The sequence below is a fragment of the Cucurbita moschata genome, unplaced genomic scaffold (genome assembly GCF_002738365.1).
Source record: "Cucurbita moschata cultivar Rifu unplaced genomic scaffold, Cmos_1.0 Cmo_Scf00050, whole genome shotgun sequence".
NCBI classification, from domain to species: domain Eukaryota; kingdom Viridiplantae; phylum Streptophyta; class Magnoliopsida; order Cucurbitales; family Cucurbitaceae; genus Cucurbita; species Cucurbita moschata.
In genome coordinates this window covers 392934-411440 of record NW_019268566.1, presented here as the reverse complement: position 1 = coordinate 411440, position 18507 = coordinate 392934, and the positions used below count along the sequence as shown (strand labels likewise).

Genomic DNA, 18507 nt, shown 5'->3' with positions numbered 1-18507 from the left:
TGTCGGAAAAATTAAAAAAAAAAAAAAAAAAAAAAACAGACAGAATTTAATTTCAGGCTGAAAATATAATATATTTAATTTTAAAAAACTCTATTTTTTAAATTATTTTTATTGTCTTCCGTAAGCTCAGATTGCAAGGTCGTTTTCATTATTGATAAAAAAGTTATAGCCGTACAATTTCGTGCGCAAAAGACCAACCAGAATCCGACAGCGCAATGGTCAGCGTGGTCCCCACTTTTACTTCGACCAATAAGGTGTGACCGTCACGTGACAGCCTCTACGCCCACTCTCTTCATTGAATAAACGTCACTTTTCCGTTAAATATGTATGGTAATTAATTTTATTTATTTATTTACAATTTTTCCCCCATATAATATAGACATGTTTTTTTAGTGTATGAATTTATTTTATCATATTTTAAATTTATTTAAAAGGGTTCAATTAATTTTCTAACTTAAATATTTTTTTTGTGAATTTTATATTCATTTTTTTTTAGAAATAATGTCGAAATTAAATAAGTAATATTCTTTTTTTAATGTTTTCGAATATTCGTTCGGTAATATATTTTTTTTTAACGAACTTATTTGAGTTCATAATTCTAAGAACTTAAAAGAAAATAGAATCTAAATTGCATACCAAATCGACGTTTAAATTAAATATAACTTTAATTTTTTATGATGACGCACTAGTACGATTACTTAAATGTTTATTTAATACAATAATTAAACTAATTAATGGGGTTGCTCGTGTTACCCATTGGGTTGGGTTGAATATTTGAAAATTTGGTTCGTATTACTGGTTGAATTTTTTTAGTCGAGTTGAAAAATAGGGTTATAATCTAGTCCAACTGTACGCTATTTTTAAAAAGATTTAAAATATTTAATATCAGTGATATGTTCTAACTCTTAAATATTTGATATTTGAACTTTATGAAATTTAGTTATTAATGAATTATTTTATATAATATAAAAAGATAGCAAAAAAATTGAATAAAAAATAGAGAGTTGAGTTGTGAACTATGTTCGGGTTACTAGGGTCACCAACCTACCAACCTAAAAAGGAGAGAAGGTCATGTAAGTGTGGCTTAAGCTCATTCACGGCACTAGACAAGCCTTTTGCAACTTGCCGTACGCCTAGAAATCTGCGTCTCAGCCCATGCTCCACAGATCGTCTACAAGCGTCCCCTCTTGGTTGAAGACAGTCCACGTGTACCAACACGAATGTAAGATACCACATTGGTTAGGGAAGGGAACGAAACATAACTTTATAAGAGTATAGAAATCTTTGTTTAGTATACGCGTTTTAAAATCATGAGGCTGAGAGCTATATGTAATGGGTCAAAATAGACAATATCTGCTGACAGTGAGCTTATGCTGTTACAAATGGTATCAATGTCAAACACCGAGCGGTGTACCAGCGAGGACGTGGGCTCCCAAGTGAGTGGATTACGAGATCCCACATCAACCCCACATCGGAGAGGAGAATACAGGAGTTCTAGAACCTTCCCAATCGCCTACGACAGTAAATGGGAAAAAAAATCATTATAAGGAGAAGATTAAGCATTTCCTTTACCTGTTGGGCGTCCCTTATTAAGGGCACATGGGGATTAAACTCATGCAAAACTAAGCTAAAGCAGTCAGAGGGCAGCCCCCACTGGGCAAAGTCTGTGGAATTATCATTGAAAATTGAACAACAACAACTCCACTGCCATGCCCAACGGGGGGCTGCCCTACAACTGATTTGCTCATTGAACCCACTTAGTCCCTTATTGGCTTCTCACTACACCCACTTCCCTTAATTCAGGCTTTTATAAGTGCTTTGTGTATGTGTTGGAGTCCCTAAAATTAACATTCCTAGCAATGAACTGTTGGCGTAAGCTTTAAGCAATTTGGGTATCTTAAAAAAAGTTTTAGATTCCCGCGCTTTCTATCGTAGTTTGCAGTCGTTGTCGGGATGATATCACAAGACATAGACTGTTAGAAGAGCTCGTAACTATTGTCGTCTCGAGTATAAACTTTTATAATGTATGTATGAGAATTATTTTTCGTTAAACATGCAAATGGGTATTGTTTCTTTGTGTTTCTCGAGTAAATTAAACTATTGGAAATAAAATTTCGAGTGATGATTAAAGCTTAAAGGTTATGAATAGACGAAAGTTCCGCTCAATAGGAGCTGGCTATTGTATTGTTGAAAGTAAGTGACTTTATTGTTGGAACGTTGTAAGGTTTTTTGTCGGATGTTTATTGTTACTGTCGAGATATAAGGTTATTGAAATAAACATATGTTATGAGGATGTTCTTGTGCATGAAGGATTTTATGGACGGATATCTTCTTGTATGTGGGATCATACAAATGCACGAGGTCACACATACAGCGAGTGCGCGTTTGCTATGGAGAGGTTTTCATACTCTTATAAGAAATGCTTCGTTCCCCTCTCCAATCGATGTAGGATCATGTGAGATCTTACAATCCACCCCCTTGAGAGTCCAATGTCCTCGCTGGCACACTGCCCTGATGTCTGGCTTTAATATCCTCCTTTTTCTTTTCGTATTATTTTGCTTACTATACCTGCTGCTGTAGTATTATAAACATTATTATTACTCTTACTCTCGTCGTGATAAATCTGACCCCTTCCCCTGTTCCCGCCTAAGTATATGGGATATTTTAAGAAGCGAATATCTTTCTTAGTTGCAGGGTCCGGGGAATGAATAGGAAAGGTGATTTCACTCTATTTCTGACTAGGAACAGACCCTATCACAAAAATATTTTTGCAGGGTCCGGGGAAAGAATAGGAAAGGTGATTTCACTATATTTCTGACCATGACTAAGAACGGGCCCTATCACAAGAATATTTTTTAGTGGGACGATAGCTCTGAAAAGACAGATTGCCCATCTTTTCTTCATTTTGTAAGAGTTCAAGGCCATCACTAGCAAATATTGTCCATTTTGACTCGTTACGTTTCACCGTCAGCCTCATGGTTTTGAAACGAGTCTATTAGGAAAAGATTTATCACCCTCTTATAAGAAATGCTTCGTTCTCCTCCTCTCCGACTGATGTGAAATCTCACGTATACTTTTATACCATACGTATCGTTACAAATCTAAATAGTTTTTAAAACTTCAAATTATACGTATAAAATGTTCTTATTTAAGAATTAAATGAGTGCAAATTTGATATATAAGAAGTCTATGTCAATAAATTTTGTATCACCATTAATAGAAAGAACAAATACCAATGTCTAAATCGAATTGTTTTAAAGAAATGATGTAAGAGTTTTGAATCCACGTTCACCTACTCGAATATTTATGAACACCCTAATTTAATGGTGTTACATTGGGAGATTCCCTGTCATTATTTCCTCTCTTTTTCCAAGTTGAGAGAGAATCCAATTCAAACAATATATTCTTCCCTGATATGTTTATAAAGGTGATTAAACATTTAATTATAACGTGCTTCTTGCACGTGTGGTTCGATTTCGTAAGTGAACGAATCGTTACAAGTAATATAATAGTTTGAGTACTATGGTCGTTCTCGACAGGTGACCTTCCAACATAAACTTCGTGACAACAAGAAATTGAACATTTATCTATTTCGTCTGCTTAATACTAATCTATTTCAATTCTATAGTTCATGTAGAAATCAGCAAAATTCAGAAGCACAACATTTATCTCATAACAGCTTATGGAAAGAAGCAGTTCAACTCAATCAAACAATTCTCTATTCATAGGGATGCATTTCTATACGTAAACCAGAACTAAACAAATAAAAGTTATCGATTACATCCAAATCTGTTACTATATTGCGTTTGGGAGTACATAGATCTAGTAACAGTCCAAACTCAAGTCCACCGCTAGCAGATATTGTCTGCTTTGGCACGTAATTTATCACCGTCAACCTCACAGTTTTAAAACAAGTCTATTAGGAAGAGGTTTCCACACCCTTATAAGGAATGCTTCATTTCTTTCTCAAACCGATGTAGGATCTCACAATCCACCTTCCTTGTGCCCAGCATTCTCGCTGGCACACTGCCCGATGTCTGGCTTTGATACCATTTGTAATAGCCCAAGTCCACCGTTAGTAGATATTGTCCGCTTTGGCCCGTTACATATCGTTGTTAGCCTCACAGTTTTAAAATGCATCTACTAGGGAGAGACTTCCACATCCTTGTAAGGAATGCTTCGTTCTCCTCTCCAACCGATGTGGGATCTCTCAATCCATCCCCCTTGGGGGCCTAGTGTCCTCGCTGGCACACCACCCGATGTCTGGCTCTGATACTATTTGTAACAGCCAAAGTTCACTACTAGCAGATATTGTCCGCTTTGACACGTTATGTATCACCGTCAACCTCAAGGTTTCCACACTCTTATAAGGAATGCTTCGTTCCTCTCTCCAACCGATGTAGTATCTCAGAATCCACCTTTCTTGTGCCCAACATCCTCGCTGGCACACTGCCCGATGTCTGGCTCTGATACCATTTGTAACAGCCCAAGTCCATCCACCTTTCTTGTGCCCAACATCCTCACTGGCACACTGTCCGATATCTGGCTCTGATACCATTTGTAACAGCTCAAGTCCATCGCTATTAGATATTGTCCGCTTTGACTCGTTACATATCGTTGTTAGCCTCACGGTTTTAAAATGCATCAATTAGAGAGAGATTTCCACACCTTTATAAGGAATGCTTCGTTCCCCTCTTCAACCGACGTGGGATCTCACAATCCACCCCCTTGGGGGCCTAATGTCCTCACTGGCACACCTCCCGGTGTCTGGCTCTGATACCATTTGAAACAGCTCAAGCCCTACCCCACTAGCAAATATTGTCCATTTTAGCCCATTACATATTGCCGTCAACCTCACAGATTAAAAATGCGTGGTAGAGGTTTCCACATCCTTATAAGGAATGGTTCGTTCCCCTCTCCAACCGATATAGGATCTCCATATGTAATTCTTGCAAATGAAAATATACACGAGAAAAGAAAAAGAGGGGAAGATAGATAGCTCATCAAACAAGTAGAACAATCTTTAAAGATATAGACCAAAATGAGTGTTCAAAGAACTTTACAAATGTAAAGGCTATCCACGACCAGAATGGTTTCACTTAACTAGCAAGTTTGAAAGCATCAATGAAAAGACCATAAGTGAATCCCATTTTGAAGTTGTTTAGCAGAGCAACAGGGAAGGTTACTTTGGGTCGACTGTAATAAAAGCGAGTAACATATTCAGTAAGAAGAACACATACCACAGCAGCAATCACATCATTTACTCCCAAAGCTCCAAACGACAATGATATAGTTTGTGCCACATAAAACCCACCCAACAAAGAGATTCCTCCAAAGAGAGCCCTCCTCGAAGGACTTCGAAAGTAATTTCTCGAGAGCTCAGGCACCAGTCTAATGATATCAACCAACCTACGAGGGCCTCCGGTATCTTGCACAGCTTTGATACAAAGACTACGAGGGGATGGCCGTGATTTTATCACATCATATCTCCAATATGAAGCATTCTTTTGAGGAGTAAAGGCATAATTTAGGAGGCCAGTAGAGACTAAACTTGCAGATTGTGCCATTCAATGTACCACTGCCTATATTTCTGAATAAAATGTTGAGAATCTGAGATCAATGAAGAATATTTTGCTTGAGAAACGGAAGATTAATCAAATGAGAATGTTTTTGCAAAGAACACAAAAACTGAAATTCGGAAATGTTGTGAAAATTTGACTCAAGAACTCCCACAGCGCCATGATTATCATTAAATGGTGCGAGGAAGCTGTTTTAATCAGTATAAATCGAGCAATGGCTATAATCTGATTGGGGATTTCGAATTCTCAATTGATGTTGAACAATAACAACAATAAGCAGCAAACACGTAGATTCATGTGTGTATTTCAATTTCAAATTCAAATCTCTGAATAAAATGATAGAAAATTAATAATCCACAGAGCCATGTATTGCACTGTAAACACCTAGAGCAAGGATAACAAAGGCTAAAATCTTAACCTCATTCATAGAAATGAATGAAACAAAACAGCAGTGGTGCGAAATTGGGAGAAATTTTAAGTTCATTTGAACGAATTCTTCTTCTCGATTTTCTGGGAAGCCAAACAGTGAGCAATTACGCAAAATTAGGACGAAAAAACTTCCGTCGTGGTAGGATTGAAAAATTGAAGAGCGCTGAACAGAAATGAAAGGAAAATGGGAGGAAATTAAGGGAAAATAAATACCTAGAATTCGATTTCAGGTTCCGCTCTGGGAGTGAAGAACAGGAGAACTGCTCCCCTATCGACGGAGCAAAGAGAATCACGAATTTGGAAATTGCGATTAGAAAATGTAAGAGTGCATGCGTGAAATTGCTTTTATGACCCAAAATATTTTTGGGTTTACAAAATTTTGACCAATTTTTTTTAAAATAAATTTTTATGACGGTTGGATCAAACTTAATAATTGAAGGTAGAGATGATTCCAAGCAATCAACATCATCGAGTTGAAAATCAAGTCAGTCGACAAGCCAAAAGCTGATATAGGAACATTAATAATCTAAAAACAAAATGTCGAAAAGTAGATCATCATCTCGTTGGAGGTCTACATGGTAAAATGACATTGTCGCTTCATATTGATCTTTGTCAAGCTTTGTGCTTTAGAATTTTCGATCTAGTTAGATCAATTAGATTTAGAGGATTTCAAATCTAGAAGATAGGAAAAAGTTACCCCTTGTTATCGATCATTGATTATTTTTTCAAGTAAATCGTAAGATATTTTGAGATGAAGTCAGTTATAATATCAAAATTTGAGTATGAATTTCAAACATTTCGAGACACTAACTTTCATTTTAGGAATGCCCAAAGCTGATAACATCTGATACACTGCCACGATATAACGTTCTATCACAGTGGTCGCTAAGACGTGGCACAAAAGAACAGAAACATGCAGAAAATCCCTCATGTGTTTGCAGTAAACACGATGAAAAATAATTCACAGCTTGCAGAGACAACAACAAGTCGCTTATTAAGAAGAACAGGAAAGAACACAACCAGATATCCCATGGATTTCCAAATTGAACAAAGGAATTGATACACAAATTACTTAGGACTTGGTTGGTTGCCATGACTGATAGCGAGTCCAATCTCTCTGCCCAGGATTAAGAGCATGTCCCTTGGAATGGTAGATTAGTTCTTCACCTTCCCCAGAGAAGTTTTCCTTGTGTTCTATCCCATACCTACTCGGTTTCAGCATCAGAAGCTGCAAAACGATAAATCTTTGAGCTTTCAAGTTTATGTCTATTTGGTCCTTAAACTTTTAATATTACACATTTAGTCCTCGAACTTCGATGTGTTTTGAAACTCACAGAAATGCTAGAGAAGGAGTCAGAATGTTTGCTTAATTCACCACTTAGGTGCGTGAAGGTTCTCTATTTATAATCAAATAAGTTACAAGGATATAGAAATAGTAATAAATCGAAAGAACAATGTATGGAAAGATACCTATAGTAAGGAAGATAGATATTTACCTTATAATAATACATCAAATATGATATATATGGTAAACTATAATTTAATACTAAATATCCTTAACGAGGAGAGTTACCTCGTCTCCTGTGTGATCGGTTATGTAGTGGAGCCAGCCATGCCATTCGGGCGGCACCTGAGAAGCATTATAACGACCCTTCTCTGCATATTCAACCCACCTGTGTCTTCCTACAGAGATATCAAATTCACTAGCTCAGATTTTCACAAAACATAAAAAGAGAAGGTTAGACAACACTTCGAGTTCAAAAAATGTTCATAAACTCTTTCGTTAACATGGAACAAGCATAAGCGCGAATTCGATGTTCAAAATATAAAATGGGTCGTCCTATGTATGTAAAAATTCCTTTTCTTGCATTTACTTTCGAGGGTAAAAGTTTTTTGCTCTTGCAAAATTTTGTCGAGATTCGTATCGCAATTAGATGGATATCATTAGCAGGAAGATGAGCAGTTTTCAACAGAAAAACTAGAAGAATATGTAATACAAGGCGACGTACAACTACTGCATGACTCTGTAGCAAGAAACATAATCAATCGGTTCGAGTTAACATAACATGGCAAGTGTCTTAAGCAATGGTTTAGACATCTTGGCCTTCACCGATAGCAAATAGAAAGAAAAATACCATATTGAGTTTGTTCATCGAGCTTCTGGTAATATTTATTTCCAAACTTATCGACACCCACAAGTGTCGCACCGATGTTGTGAATTTTGGTTTGCCTGAATAAAACAAAATTAGAGATGATAAAGATAGCTCCCATAAACCACATTGAATAGTTTGCAAGGAAAGGAAATTATTCAGTGTATGAATGAGATAAAAAAGAATTGTTGACGTCAATTGGAAAGCAAAATAACAGCTACATGGATATATATTTCTCTATAAAAGACTAACTTTCATGCATTCCAACTTTCCCTGTAACTCTCTTTTCCCCTAAACGAAGGATGGAGGAGGAATTCCTCGATCGTATCACAAAAAGCTCTGTATCGGGCTATCTAAAGGCCAAACTGTAACGGCCCAAGCCTACCACTAACAGATATTGTCCTCTTTGGGCTTTCCCTTTCAAGGTTTTAAAACGCGTCTGCTAGGGAAAGGTTTCCACACCCTTATAAAGGGTGCTTCATTCTCCTCCCCAACAAACGTGGGATATCAAACCAACACTCCAAAGAAGTAATAACAAACCGAATGAGCATAGTCATAACTCCGAACTAAATGGTTCAGATCTTCCTCCGCCCTCCGACAAATGATGCAACAGAATAGCCCTACCAAAGGTGGACACCAAGTAAGAAAATCCCTTCTCCCTTGTCTAAGCTCGGGATCTCCCAATAAAGAAAGGAGAGTCATAACACCTCTACCGTTTCCCTATCGAACAATGGACGACAAAACCTGAACGAAAGAGAGGAAGAGTAGGAACAATTTTCAAGTTTACCACCTCAACGTCACATATAATACTCATATATAGCATGTTTGTGACAAAGTTAAATTGGTTAATTCGTGGAATATCATCATGATATTTTAATGTGCCTCTATCTTCTCGGTTAATTCAGTTAAGTGTCAAACAGCTAGTACAGAAATTTCTATTGAACTGATACTATTGACAGAGAAAATGGAGTTGTAAGGCATCAACTTGACCTTTAAAATAGTTGAAATCCAAGATGTAGGGGCTTCTCGGACCTAATTATTGAAAAGAAATCCAACATAATTCAGTGAGTGGAAAAGCTCCTCTTCTGTCCTAAATGAAGATTGATGCTCTTCCAAGCAGTCTTTCAAATGCACTAAAATATTTTCTGTCCTAAAGATGGAGGGCCGTCATGGATTCAGATGATGGATTGTTCTACCACTACCATGAGCTATCAAGCATGGCGGACGGACCCTGAGATAGCTATCCATCACTGAATTCTTGTGTTTTATAACCCTTAAAGGTGTTATTTATGTTAGGAATCACAGATCTCTACAATGATATGATATTGTCCACTTTAAGCCTAAGCTATCATGGTTTGACTTTTGGTTTCTCCAAAAGGCCTCATCCCAATGGAGATGTATTCCTTACTTATAAACCCATGATTAACCCTTAATTAGCCGATGTGGGACTCCCCTCCCAACAATTCTCAATAGAAATTATGGTTGGGAAGATCCAGGTTGCCTGTGGACAAGCATTGGTGGAGAAGTACGCACAACCCATGATTCTCCATTGCGAAACCAAGGATACTGCAGACCTCCATGGAAGCACAAACAATATGTAAAGGAAGGCAACGATGATTTTTATGTTCTCTTATAGGGGGTGATAGTTTAATCATTTTATAGGAAAGCTCTATACTGTATAGAAAATTGAACTTACAATAAGTTTCCATCGGGTAAGCATTTCCTGCAAGATTCAATCAAGAAAGAACAGTTAACACAATCCAAATTCCAACATTGCTGGGGAAACAGAGACAATATCCATAGGCATCGAACATTCAAATTGGGGAAGAAACACCCGTAGTGATTAAACATTGAAACAGCGATCTTCAGAACAATAAGAGAAACACCAATACATCACACAAATTAAGCAAAAAATAACTAAAAGGCGCGAATTCCAATTCGAATTCGACGACACCACCAAATTCCCCAAGGACTTGACAGAAACCATGGATCAAAAACGAAAAATAGGAAAGGAAAACATTACAAGTAGCCTTCTTCCTTGAGGTCTCTCAAGAAAGTACCGAGGCCTTTGTCTTTGATCGACTTCAGAATCCCCCGCACCACCGAAGCCATTTCTCTTCTCGGTGTTCTTGCGCTTCCGACTCTCGATTGCTGATCTTCTTCAGTCCAAGCAGCTGCCTCCAGGACGATGAGGGTAAGATGGTCTAATACTTTATTTTAAAAAATACATTTTAACAAAATAAAAATAAAAATAATAACTTTTAATTTTTAAAAGTTTTTAATATGTTAGACTCCTTCAAAAATATTTTTAATTTTTTTTAAACATTTAAAAAAACACTTAAATTTGGTTAAAAATAAAAAATATTTACTATTTATATAATAATATATAATAATAATTTTTTAAAATTATTATTGAAATAACAAAAATTATAAACGAATTTCTATCATATATATATTATAAATTTTGAGTTGATTTTATTGACAATTGAACAATAAAAAATTTTAATTTTTTTAAATAAATATAAAAACGTCAATAATACTCTTAAAATTTTATAAATATTTTTTAAATTTAGATAAAAATATTTTTTAAAATTAAAGAATATTAATGAAACTTTTTAAATTAATATTTTTGAAATAAAGTATTAAATATTTATATAAAATTAAGAATATTTTTATTAATTTAGTAAAAAAAAAAAAAATTAATGGATTGACTTTTTTTTTTTTTTAATTATTACCAAATAAATAAATAAATAAAAAAGTGAAGAGAGAAAAGGGTTAAAAGTCAAAACCTAAAAATGAAGGCCACGAAATACAGAGGAACCAATAGAATTGATGGGCTATGGATTTCCTCAGATTTTTTCTTCCTCCAAATCGGCAAACTAAGCTCTTTCTTCCATGAAAACGACCTCTCTTCTGTTGCTTTCCATGTCCCGCAGGAATTCTCTGGTTGAATGTATCGTGGAAATGCTCTTCTCTTCCTCGCCTCTAATTCACTTCGCGGCTCAAATTTGCAGAGCCTCACTTCCCGTCCGCCATTGTCTTGTGTAGAAGCTTTTTCACCGGAATGCACCGGTTTCTCCATGTCTTCTTGACTGTTTTTCTCTTTCGCTCTCGAGTACTTCTGCGATGAATGCGCCAATGTCGATTCACCTGTTTCGCCAGAATCATGCAGCGGCAACAGTTGCTTTCCAGCAGTTTGTTCAGACTATCAATGGCGCTAATCATCCCGGTGGTGCGCAGAGGAGGGTTCGTTTTGTTAAAAGCAAGAAGACTGTGAGGAAACCTAATACTCTCGAGGGTTCTTCTTCTTCTTCTACTGCTAATCTCTTTTCTGGTGCTCGAGTTAGCGTCAGTACCAGTGGTTCAGTTGGCTCTGAGACGAAGGCGCAACCGAAGCGGCTTCCTCCGGAGAAACAGGAAGGGAAGAAGAAGGAGAAGAATGATAGGGAGGTTAGCGTGCTAGGTATCTATCAGAACGGGGATCCTCTTGGGAGGAGGGAGCTGGGGAAGAGTGTGGTCCAGTGGATTGGGCAGGCCATGCGAGTTATGGCTTCGGATTTCACTTCTGCGGAGGTTCAGGGTGATGATTTATCTGAGCTCCGGCAGCTGATGGGACCGGGGCTTACTTTTGTGATTCAAGCCCAACCGTATCTGAATGCGGTGCCTATGCCCCTTGGATTTGAAGCCGTTTGTTTGAAAGCTTCTACTCACTATCCGACTCTCTTTGATCATTTCCAGAGGGAGCTCAGGGATGTCCTTCAAGATCTTCAACGCAAATCGCTGTTTCTGGATTGGCGCGAAACTCAATCATGGAAGCTCCTCAAGGAGCTCGCTAATTCAGGTTCCTTATTCATCTCCCAAGTAATATGTGAACAATTTGCATCTGTATGTCTTACATGTGGTTCTTGATGGACCAATAAATATATGTTTCTTTGTTTTGATCGATTAGAAACAAGTTGCTTGAGTGGGAATTGACATGGTACATTTGCAGTTCAGCATAAAGCTATAGCACGTAAGATAAGCCAGCCAAAGGCTGTGCAAGGTGTTTTAGGGATGGACCTGGAAAAGGCCAAGGGTATACAGAACAGGATCGACGAGTTTGCAAATCGCATGTCTGAATTACTTCGCATTGAGAGAGATTCCGAATTGGAGTTTACACAAGAGGAGTTGAATGCTGTTCCTACACCAGATGAGGGTTCAGATAATTCCAAACCTATTGAGTTCTTAGTCAGCCATGGCCAAGCACAGCAAGAACTCTGTGACACCATATGCAATTTGAATCCAGTTAGCACGTCTACAGGTCTATCTAATGATTTCATTTTATAAAGGTGTTTCTAGTAATTTGTTTTCTTCAGATTTTGAACTCAGCTCGAGTTCAATCATTTATTCTCCAAAATACTAGAGAAATTCTTAATCGATCAACTTTTATTGGCATTCAGGATTAGGGGGAATGCATTTGGTATTATTCAGGGTTGAAGGAAACCACAGATTACCGCCTACAACCCTTTCACCGGGAGATATGGTTTGTGTGAGAGTTTGCGATAGCAGGGGTGCTGGTGCAACTTCTTGCATGCAAGGATTTGTGAACAATCTGGGGGACGATGAATGCAGCATCACTGTAGCTCTAGAATCTCGTCATGGTGACCCGACCTTTTCCAAGCTCTTTGGAAAGTCCGTGCGTATTGATCGAATTCCAGGATTAGCTGATACTGTCACTTATGAGGTACTTGGTGAATGTTTATTGTTCGATCAACGAATATACTTGTCCTGCATTGTTATCTTCAATTTTGTTTCCATGAGATTTTGTCAAAAGGAAAAATGTTATATCCGAACTGAGTATAAATTCATTTACAGCGCAATTGTGAAGCTTTGATGTTGCTTCAGAGAAATGGTTTGCAAAAGAACAATCCTTCTATTGCTGTAGTGGCTACATTATTTGGTGATAAAGAAGACATCAAGAGGATGGAAGATAATAACTTGATAGATTTAGCTGATACCAACCTGAATGGCATAGTGCTAAACGTAGATTTTGATGATTCACAAAAAAGTGCAATTTCACGTGGTTTAAATAAAAAGCGGCCCATATTGATAATCCAAGGGCCACCTGGTACTGGAAAAACATGTCTGCTAAAGGAGCTGATTGCACTTGCTGTTCAGCAAGGTGAAAGGGTGCTTGTAACTGCACCTACTAATGCAGCTATAGACAAAATGGTTGAAAAACTCTCGAACGTTGGGATAAACATCGTTAGGGTAGGAAATCCAGCACGGTTATCTCCAAGTGTTGCGTCCAAGTCTTTGGCTGAAATTGTAAACTCTAAACTTGCAAATTTTAGAACAGATATTGAGAGGAAGAAGGCAGATCTAAGGAAAGACTTGAGACATTGTTTAAAGGATGATTCATTGGCTGCTGGCATACGCCAGCTTCTGAAGCAGCTTGGGAAGTCATTAAAAAAGAAAGAGAAGGAAACTGTGAAGGAAGTACTCTCAAATGCCCAAGTTGTTCTTGCTACTAACACTGGAGCGGCTGATCCTTTAATTCGGAAGTTGGAGAAGTTTGATCTAGTTGTTATAGATGAGGCAGGTCAGGCAATTGAACCAGCTTGCTGGATTCCAATATTGCAGGGACGCCGCTGTATTCTTGCAGGTGACCGATGCCAACTGGCTCCTGTGATTTTGTCTAGAAAAGCCTTGGAAGGTGGTCTTGGAGTATCATTGCTGGAGTGGGCTTCAACCTTGCATCAGGGGACTTTAACCACAATGTTAACAATACAATACCGGATGAACAATGCTATAGCAAGTTGGGCTTCAAAGGAAATGTATGATGGAATGTTGAAGTCCTCACCAACAGTCTCTTCTCATCTTCTAGTTAACTCTCTATTTGTCAAGGTACCAACTCCAAAATTACTATAGTGCGCTCTTGCATTCCAGTCTTGACATTCATGTTGGTGAAGGTTATTTAGTTATATTTCTAAGATCATGATTCTGCTTTTCTGTAAATGATCTTCTGAGTTCCCTTCAACATTTTTTTTACGAGTTCCCTTCAAGTAACCCGTATGAATTTGAGATTTTTACATTACAGAGTCTATTTTGACTGCATTGTCGATAAATTTAGTTCCAAGAAATGAGTCCAAAGATTCGGTCTGTGAGAATTTCCTACGGGTAACTTTTTTAAATTATTATTTTTGAATAATGTGAAGACCAGGTTAGCTTATCTACATCAATTGGTGGGCCTGTATCTTCTAGATAATTGATAAACAAAACTTAGACCCATGGCTTCAAAGATATTGTTGGAAAATTCCACCCATAACTCAGAGTGCTATTGTAATTAGAATGAACTATGAGATGGTCTTAAACAGTTTAGTATTCCTTTAATCCTAGCTATTTTGTTCCTTCCGTCATTTCCCTATTCTACCTCTTGAGTTGAGATGGCATGTATTTAATTATTTGTAAACAGTAGCCTCTTCCATTCGGATGACCTCGTAACCTGGGAATCATCCACACATAAAAGAGCAGGAATCTAGCCTTTGCTGCATCCATTTGCTTTCTCTTTTTGCTGTCTTCAGAAAATTAGTGTTTATTTGTTTCTACACTAAAAAAACTTGTGTATTTCAATTCTAGATATTTATCTTGTGTACTTTTATATGGAGTCAATAATAACTATACATTTATCTCGTTGTATAATAAACTTTCATAAGTCTCCATGAGTTGCCTAACATTGTGGTCCAGGTTCTTTTACATCTTTTGAAAGCCTTGTCCCGTGTGATACTTAGCAACTGTTATTTTACTTTGTATTGATGCAGCCAACATGGATTACCCAGTGCCCCTTGCTGTTGCTTGACACTAGAATGTCATATGGCAGTTTGTCAGTTGGTTGTGAAGAGCACTTAGATCCAGCCGGTACGGGCTCATTATACAATGAAGGCGAGGCAGATATTGTCGTGCAACATGTCTACTCATTGATTTATTCTGGTAAATGTTCTTTATATGTGAATATCAATAATATTATTCTTTAGTTCATACCATATGAATATTAGGGAAGCATATAATGGCAAACATAGAGGTTTGGTGAATGGAAGTGGGGAAAGCTAAAGATGTACGTGTAGCAGTATGCAATCTAAATATTGTTGAATGACAAGTATTTATATATTCAACTCTATAAAATTTGCTTCATATAAACAAAATCAGGTCATGTTTTAGAAATATTAGAGTTTAGGACTCGTATAATTTAATGTTTTATGAGTTTTCTTGGCAAACAAATGTAATAGGGTTAGACAATTATTTCGTGAGAATAGTTAGAGGTGTGAAAAAGTTGGCTTGAAGAATAAAGAATGCATCATCTGAGATTTCATAACTTCACCCATTAACGCATACTTCTTGGAAGCATTTGGGTCATTAGATATAGTTTTTTGTTTCTTGTTTTAGCAGGCATTTATGGTGTTACGGCTTTTACTTTTTGTACTTCCATCTTGGATGAAGATTATTGACATTATCTGTCATAAAAAAAAGTTATTGACATTATCTGTTCTAAATCCGGTCACAGGTGTCAGCCCAAGAGCAATTGCAGTCCAATCTCCTTATGTTGCTCAAGTACAACTATTGAGGAACAGGCTTGATGAAGTTCCTGAAGCTGCTGGTATTGAAGTAGCAACTATTGATAGCTTCCAAGGCCGAGAGGCGGATGCAGTGATCATATCAATGGTAAGATACACATGATTCACATTGATGATTGCCTTCCAAATTAAAGTCAGCCAGTGAGTTTTGGGAGCCCCATTCTGATTGAAGCAGATCTAAAGGAAAAGGATCCCTCAACTCCAAAATTCAGTTAATTCTATCTGCCCCCCTTCCAATCTGAATTCTTTCAAAATTTTCACCAAGTGCTGCCCAATTTTCTACAAGTTAAAAAAAAAAAAATGCCTGAAGAACAACTCTTTGTTTTTACCAATGTCTCTACCTTCCAGCTTTTCTTTTAATCTGTTGAGTCATCCATGACCCAACCGTTTGAGTCACAACCATACATCATTACAATCACTTTTCTCCACAAGAATTTTCTTTCATAGTGAATCTCCAAAGCCATTTCATTAACAACTAAATGTTTATTTGACGAAAAGAACCCATGCCAAGCCCACCATAAACCAAAGGAAGTGAGGTCATTGTCCAATTAACCAAGTTGCTGCCCGGTTCATAGGTTCCACCACTCCAAACAAAGCCCCTCATCAACTTCTCTATGGCTTTGGTAGTCTGAATATGGTCTTGAGAAGGAAGAAAAAAAATGGTAGATAGGAAGGCTGTGCAACACAGCTTGAGGTGACCTTCCAATTAATTTACTAAGTTGCCTTACAGCACTTACTGGTTTCTCCATTTGTCATCCTCCTGATTCCTATACTTAGAAATTCTAAAAAATTCCCCTACAGCACTTTCTTGGATCTCATGTGAAGAGCCTTATCTGTTAACACGATTAGATTATGTTCCATTCAAAACTTCCTTTCCCTTATGCATCAAGTCAAGAAGTTCCAAAATGTAGGCTATGGAAGTTTGCCAATGGCAATAGGGTGAGATTTTGTGAGGACTCTTGGCTTCTTCTATCTCCTTTGTGCATAGAGCTACCAGACTTTTAAGACATTGCTTGATTTAAATGATGCACTATCAGTGACTGCTGGAAAAAATGATAGATCTCAACCGGAACTCGAATTAAAGAAAAGAACTGTGAATTGTTAGTTCTTACTGTTAAGCTAATGGATATTTGTCTGATTGGTATATTGTATGGAGCATTCAAGATTATATGATGTTTTGTGCTTATTTTATCAGGTACGGTCGAACAATCTTGGAGCTGTTGGGTTCTTGGGAGACAGCCGGCGGATGAATGTGGCCATAACGAGGGCAAGAAAGCACGTAGCACTTGTCTGTGATAGCTCGACAATATGTCAAAATACGTTCTTGGCGAGGCTATTACGTCATATACGTTATTTTGGAAGAGTGAAGCATGCAGAACCAGGTAATTTTGGAGGATCTGATATTGGAATGAATCCAATGTTGCCATCCATTAATTAGGACATTGGTAGCCATTGAACTTTGCTTTCAAGCTAAGGAAAAATCAATTATGTTCATACTTGGTTGCCCTCTTCATCCTCCTCAGTTCATGTACAGAGCATTCCTTTGGCCTTAGAAAAGAAAATCAGCCAAAACTATTGTGTGTGCATTGATAACTTGTATATAATTTTTGAGTTCATAATGACACATTTCTATAGAAACATTGAAGTTAGGGGAATGTAACCCCATGATGATACAAGTGGTTGTTTGTTTGTAGGAATTTTGTATGGGATTGGATTACTTTCGAGGCTAAAGTAATTCAATCCCATATGCAATATGGTTGTATCTGTTGGAAGATGGAAGTCCCACATCGGCTAATTTAGGGAATGATTATGGGTTTATAAAGAAAGAATACTGACTCCATCGGTACGAGGCCTTTTGAGGAAGCCCAAAGCAAAGCAATGAGAGCTTATGCTCAAAGTGGACAATATCATACCATTGTAAAGAGTCGTGTTCGTCTAACAGTATTTTTGAACAAAAATAAGGAACTCTTAATTATCGTCTTCTGGAACTCTTAATTATCGTCTTCTTTCTTTTCGTTGAGGTAGTCAACCAATGAATTACTTAGAGATATTCAACCGAACACATTCTTCTCTTAGAAGTGTCGTCGGACTGACTTATAGAGCGTGAAAGAAGAGATGGAAGATTTGAGGAGGCATGCCTAATTATCCTTTTCAAGAACAAGTAAAAATAGTTATCTACGAAGAAAATACGATCCAAGTGATTGTCATTTTGAGTAAGAGTGAGATGTCCAAAATGAAGATTTGAAGGAAGAAATGAAGAACGACATCAATATTTTTTTTTATGTGACTTATAGACATTATTTGTGAGATTCTATATCGGTTGGATAAAGGAATAAAACATTTCTTACAAGAGTGTGAAAACTTTCCCTAGTAGATGTGTTTTGAAAATTCTTTCCCTGGTAGATGAGTTTTGAAAATTGTGAGGCTGACGACGATACATAACGAACTAAAGTAATATTTTCTAGCGATAAACTTAAACTGCTACATTATCATTCTCACGTTCTAAACGTAGAGACTCCGGATATTAAAGTAATAAGAACTATATAATTTTGTAAGTTAAACTAGTCAATTTAAAAACGATTATGCTGTAATAATTTATATATTGAATATATATATATATATATATCATTGCTAAACTACAACAATTTCATATTAATTTTCAAACAATGTGATATATTTTTTTTAGATTTACAACTAGTTTGTTTTTTTAAAGTATAGTTGGCAATAATTATTTTAATA

The 18507-nt window shown here is 37.0% G+C and overlaps 3 protein-coding genes across 4 annotated transcripts; 1 reads left to right on the top strand and 2 right to left on the bottom strand.

Moving 5' to 3' along the window:
- Positions 1-4999: 4999 nt before the first annotated feature.
- LOC111435716 (uncharacterized protein ycf20) lies at positions 5000-6378 on the bottom strand. Of its 2 annotated transcripts, none has more exons than XM_023073211.1 (2): positions 6222-6378; positions 5000-5610 (listed from the first exon to the last, which is right to left on the bottom strand). In XM_023073211.1, the coding sequence occupies exon 2, from the start codon at positions 5565-5567 to the stop codon at positions 5100-5102; it is 468 nt and encodes a 155-aa protein (XP_022928979.1). In that variant the 5' UTR covers positions 5568-5610; positions 6222-6378; the 3' UTR covers positions 5000-5099. The 2 variants fall into 2 exon arrangements, with proteins under 2 accessions (XP_022928979.1, XP_022928980.1); XM_023073212.1 differs by having other exon boundaries at positions 5000-5590; positions 6222-6353.
- A 413-nt stretch (positions 6379-6791) lies between these two features.
- LOC111435820 (probable NADH dehydrogenase [ubiquinone] 1 alpha subcomplex subunit 12) lies at positions 6792-10352 on the bottom strand. The gene is made up of 5 exons (XM_023073384.1): positions 10182-10352; positions 9855-9881; positions 8144-8238; positions 7582-7691; positions 6792-7236 (listed from the first exon to the last, which is right to left on the bottom strand). Exons 1-5 carry the CDS (start codon positions 10268-10270, stop codon positions 7081-7083), a joined length of 477 nt encoding a protein of 158 aa, XP_022929152.1. The 5' UTR covers positions 10271-10352; the 3' UTR covers positions 6792-7080.
- Positions 10353-10982: 630 nt separating this feature from the next.
- On the top strand, positions 10983-17590 carry LOC111435782 (DNA-binding protein SMUBP-2-like). Its single transcript, XM_023073327.1, has 7 exons — positions 10983-11999; positions 12150-12458; positions 12598-12881; positions 13013-14044; positions 14959-15127; positions 15699-15856; positions 16964-17590. Exons 1-7 carry the CDS (start codon positions 11285-11287, stop codon positions 17204-17206), a joined length of 2910 nt encoding a protein of 969 aa, XP_022929095.1. The 5' UTR covers positions 10983-11284; the 3' UTR covers positions 17207-17590.
- The last annotated feature ends 917 nt before the right edge of the window (positions 17591-18507 follow it).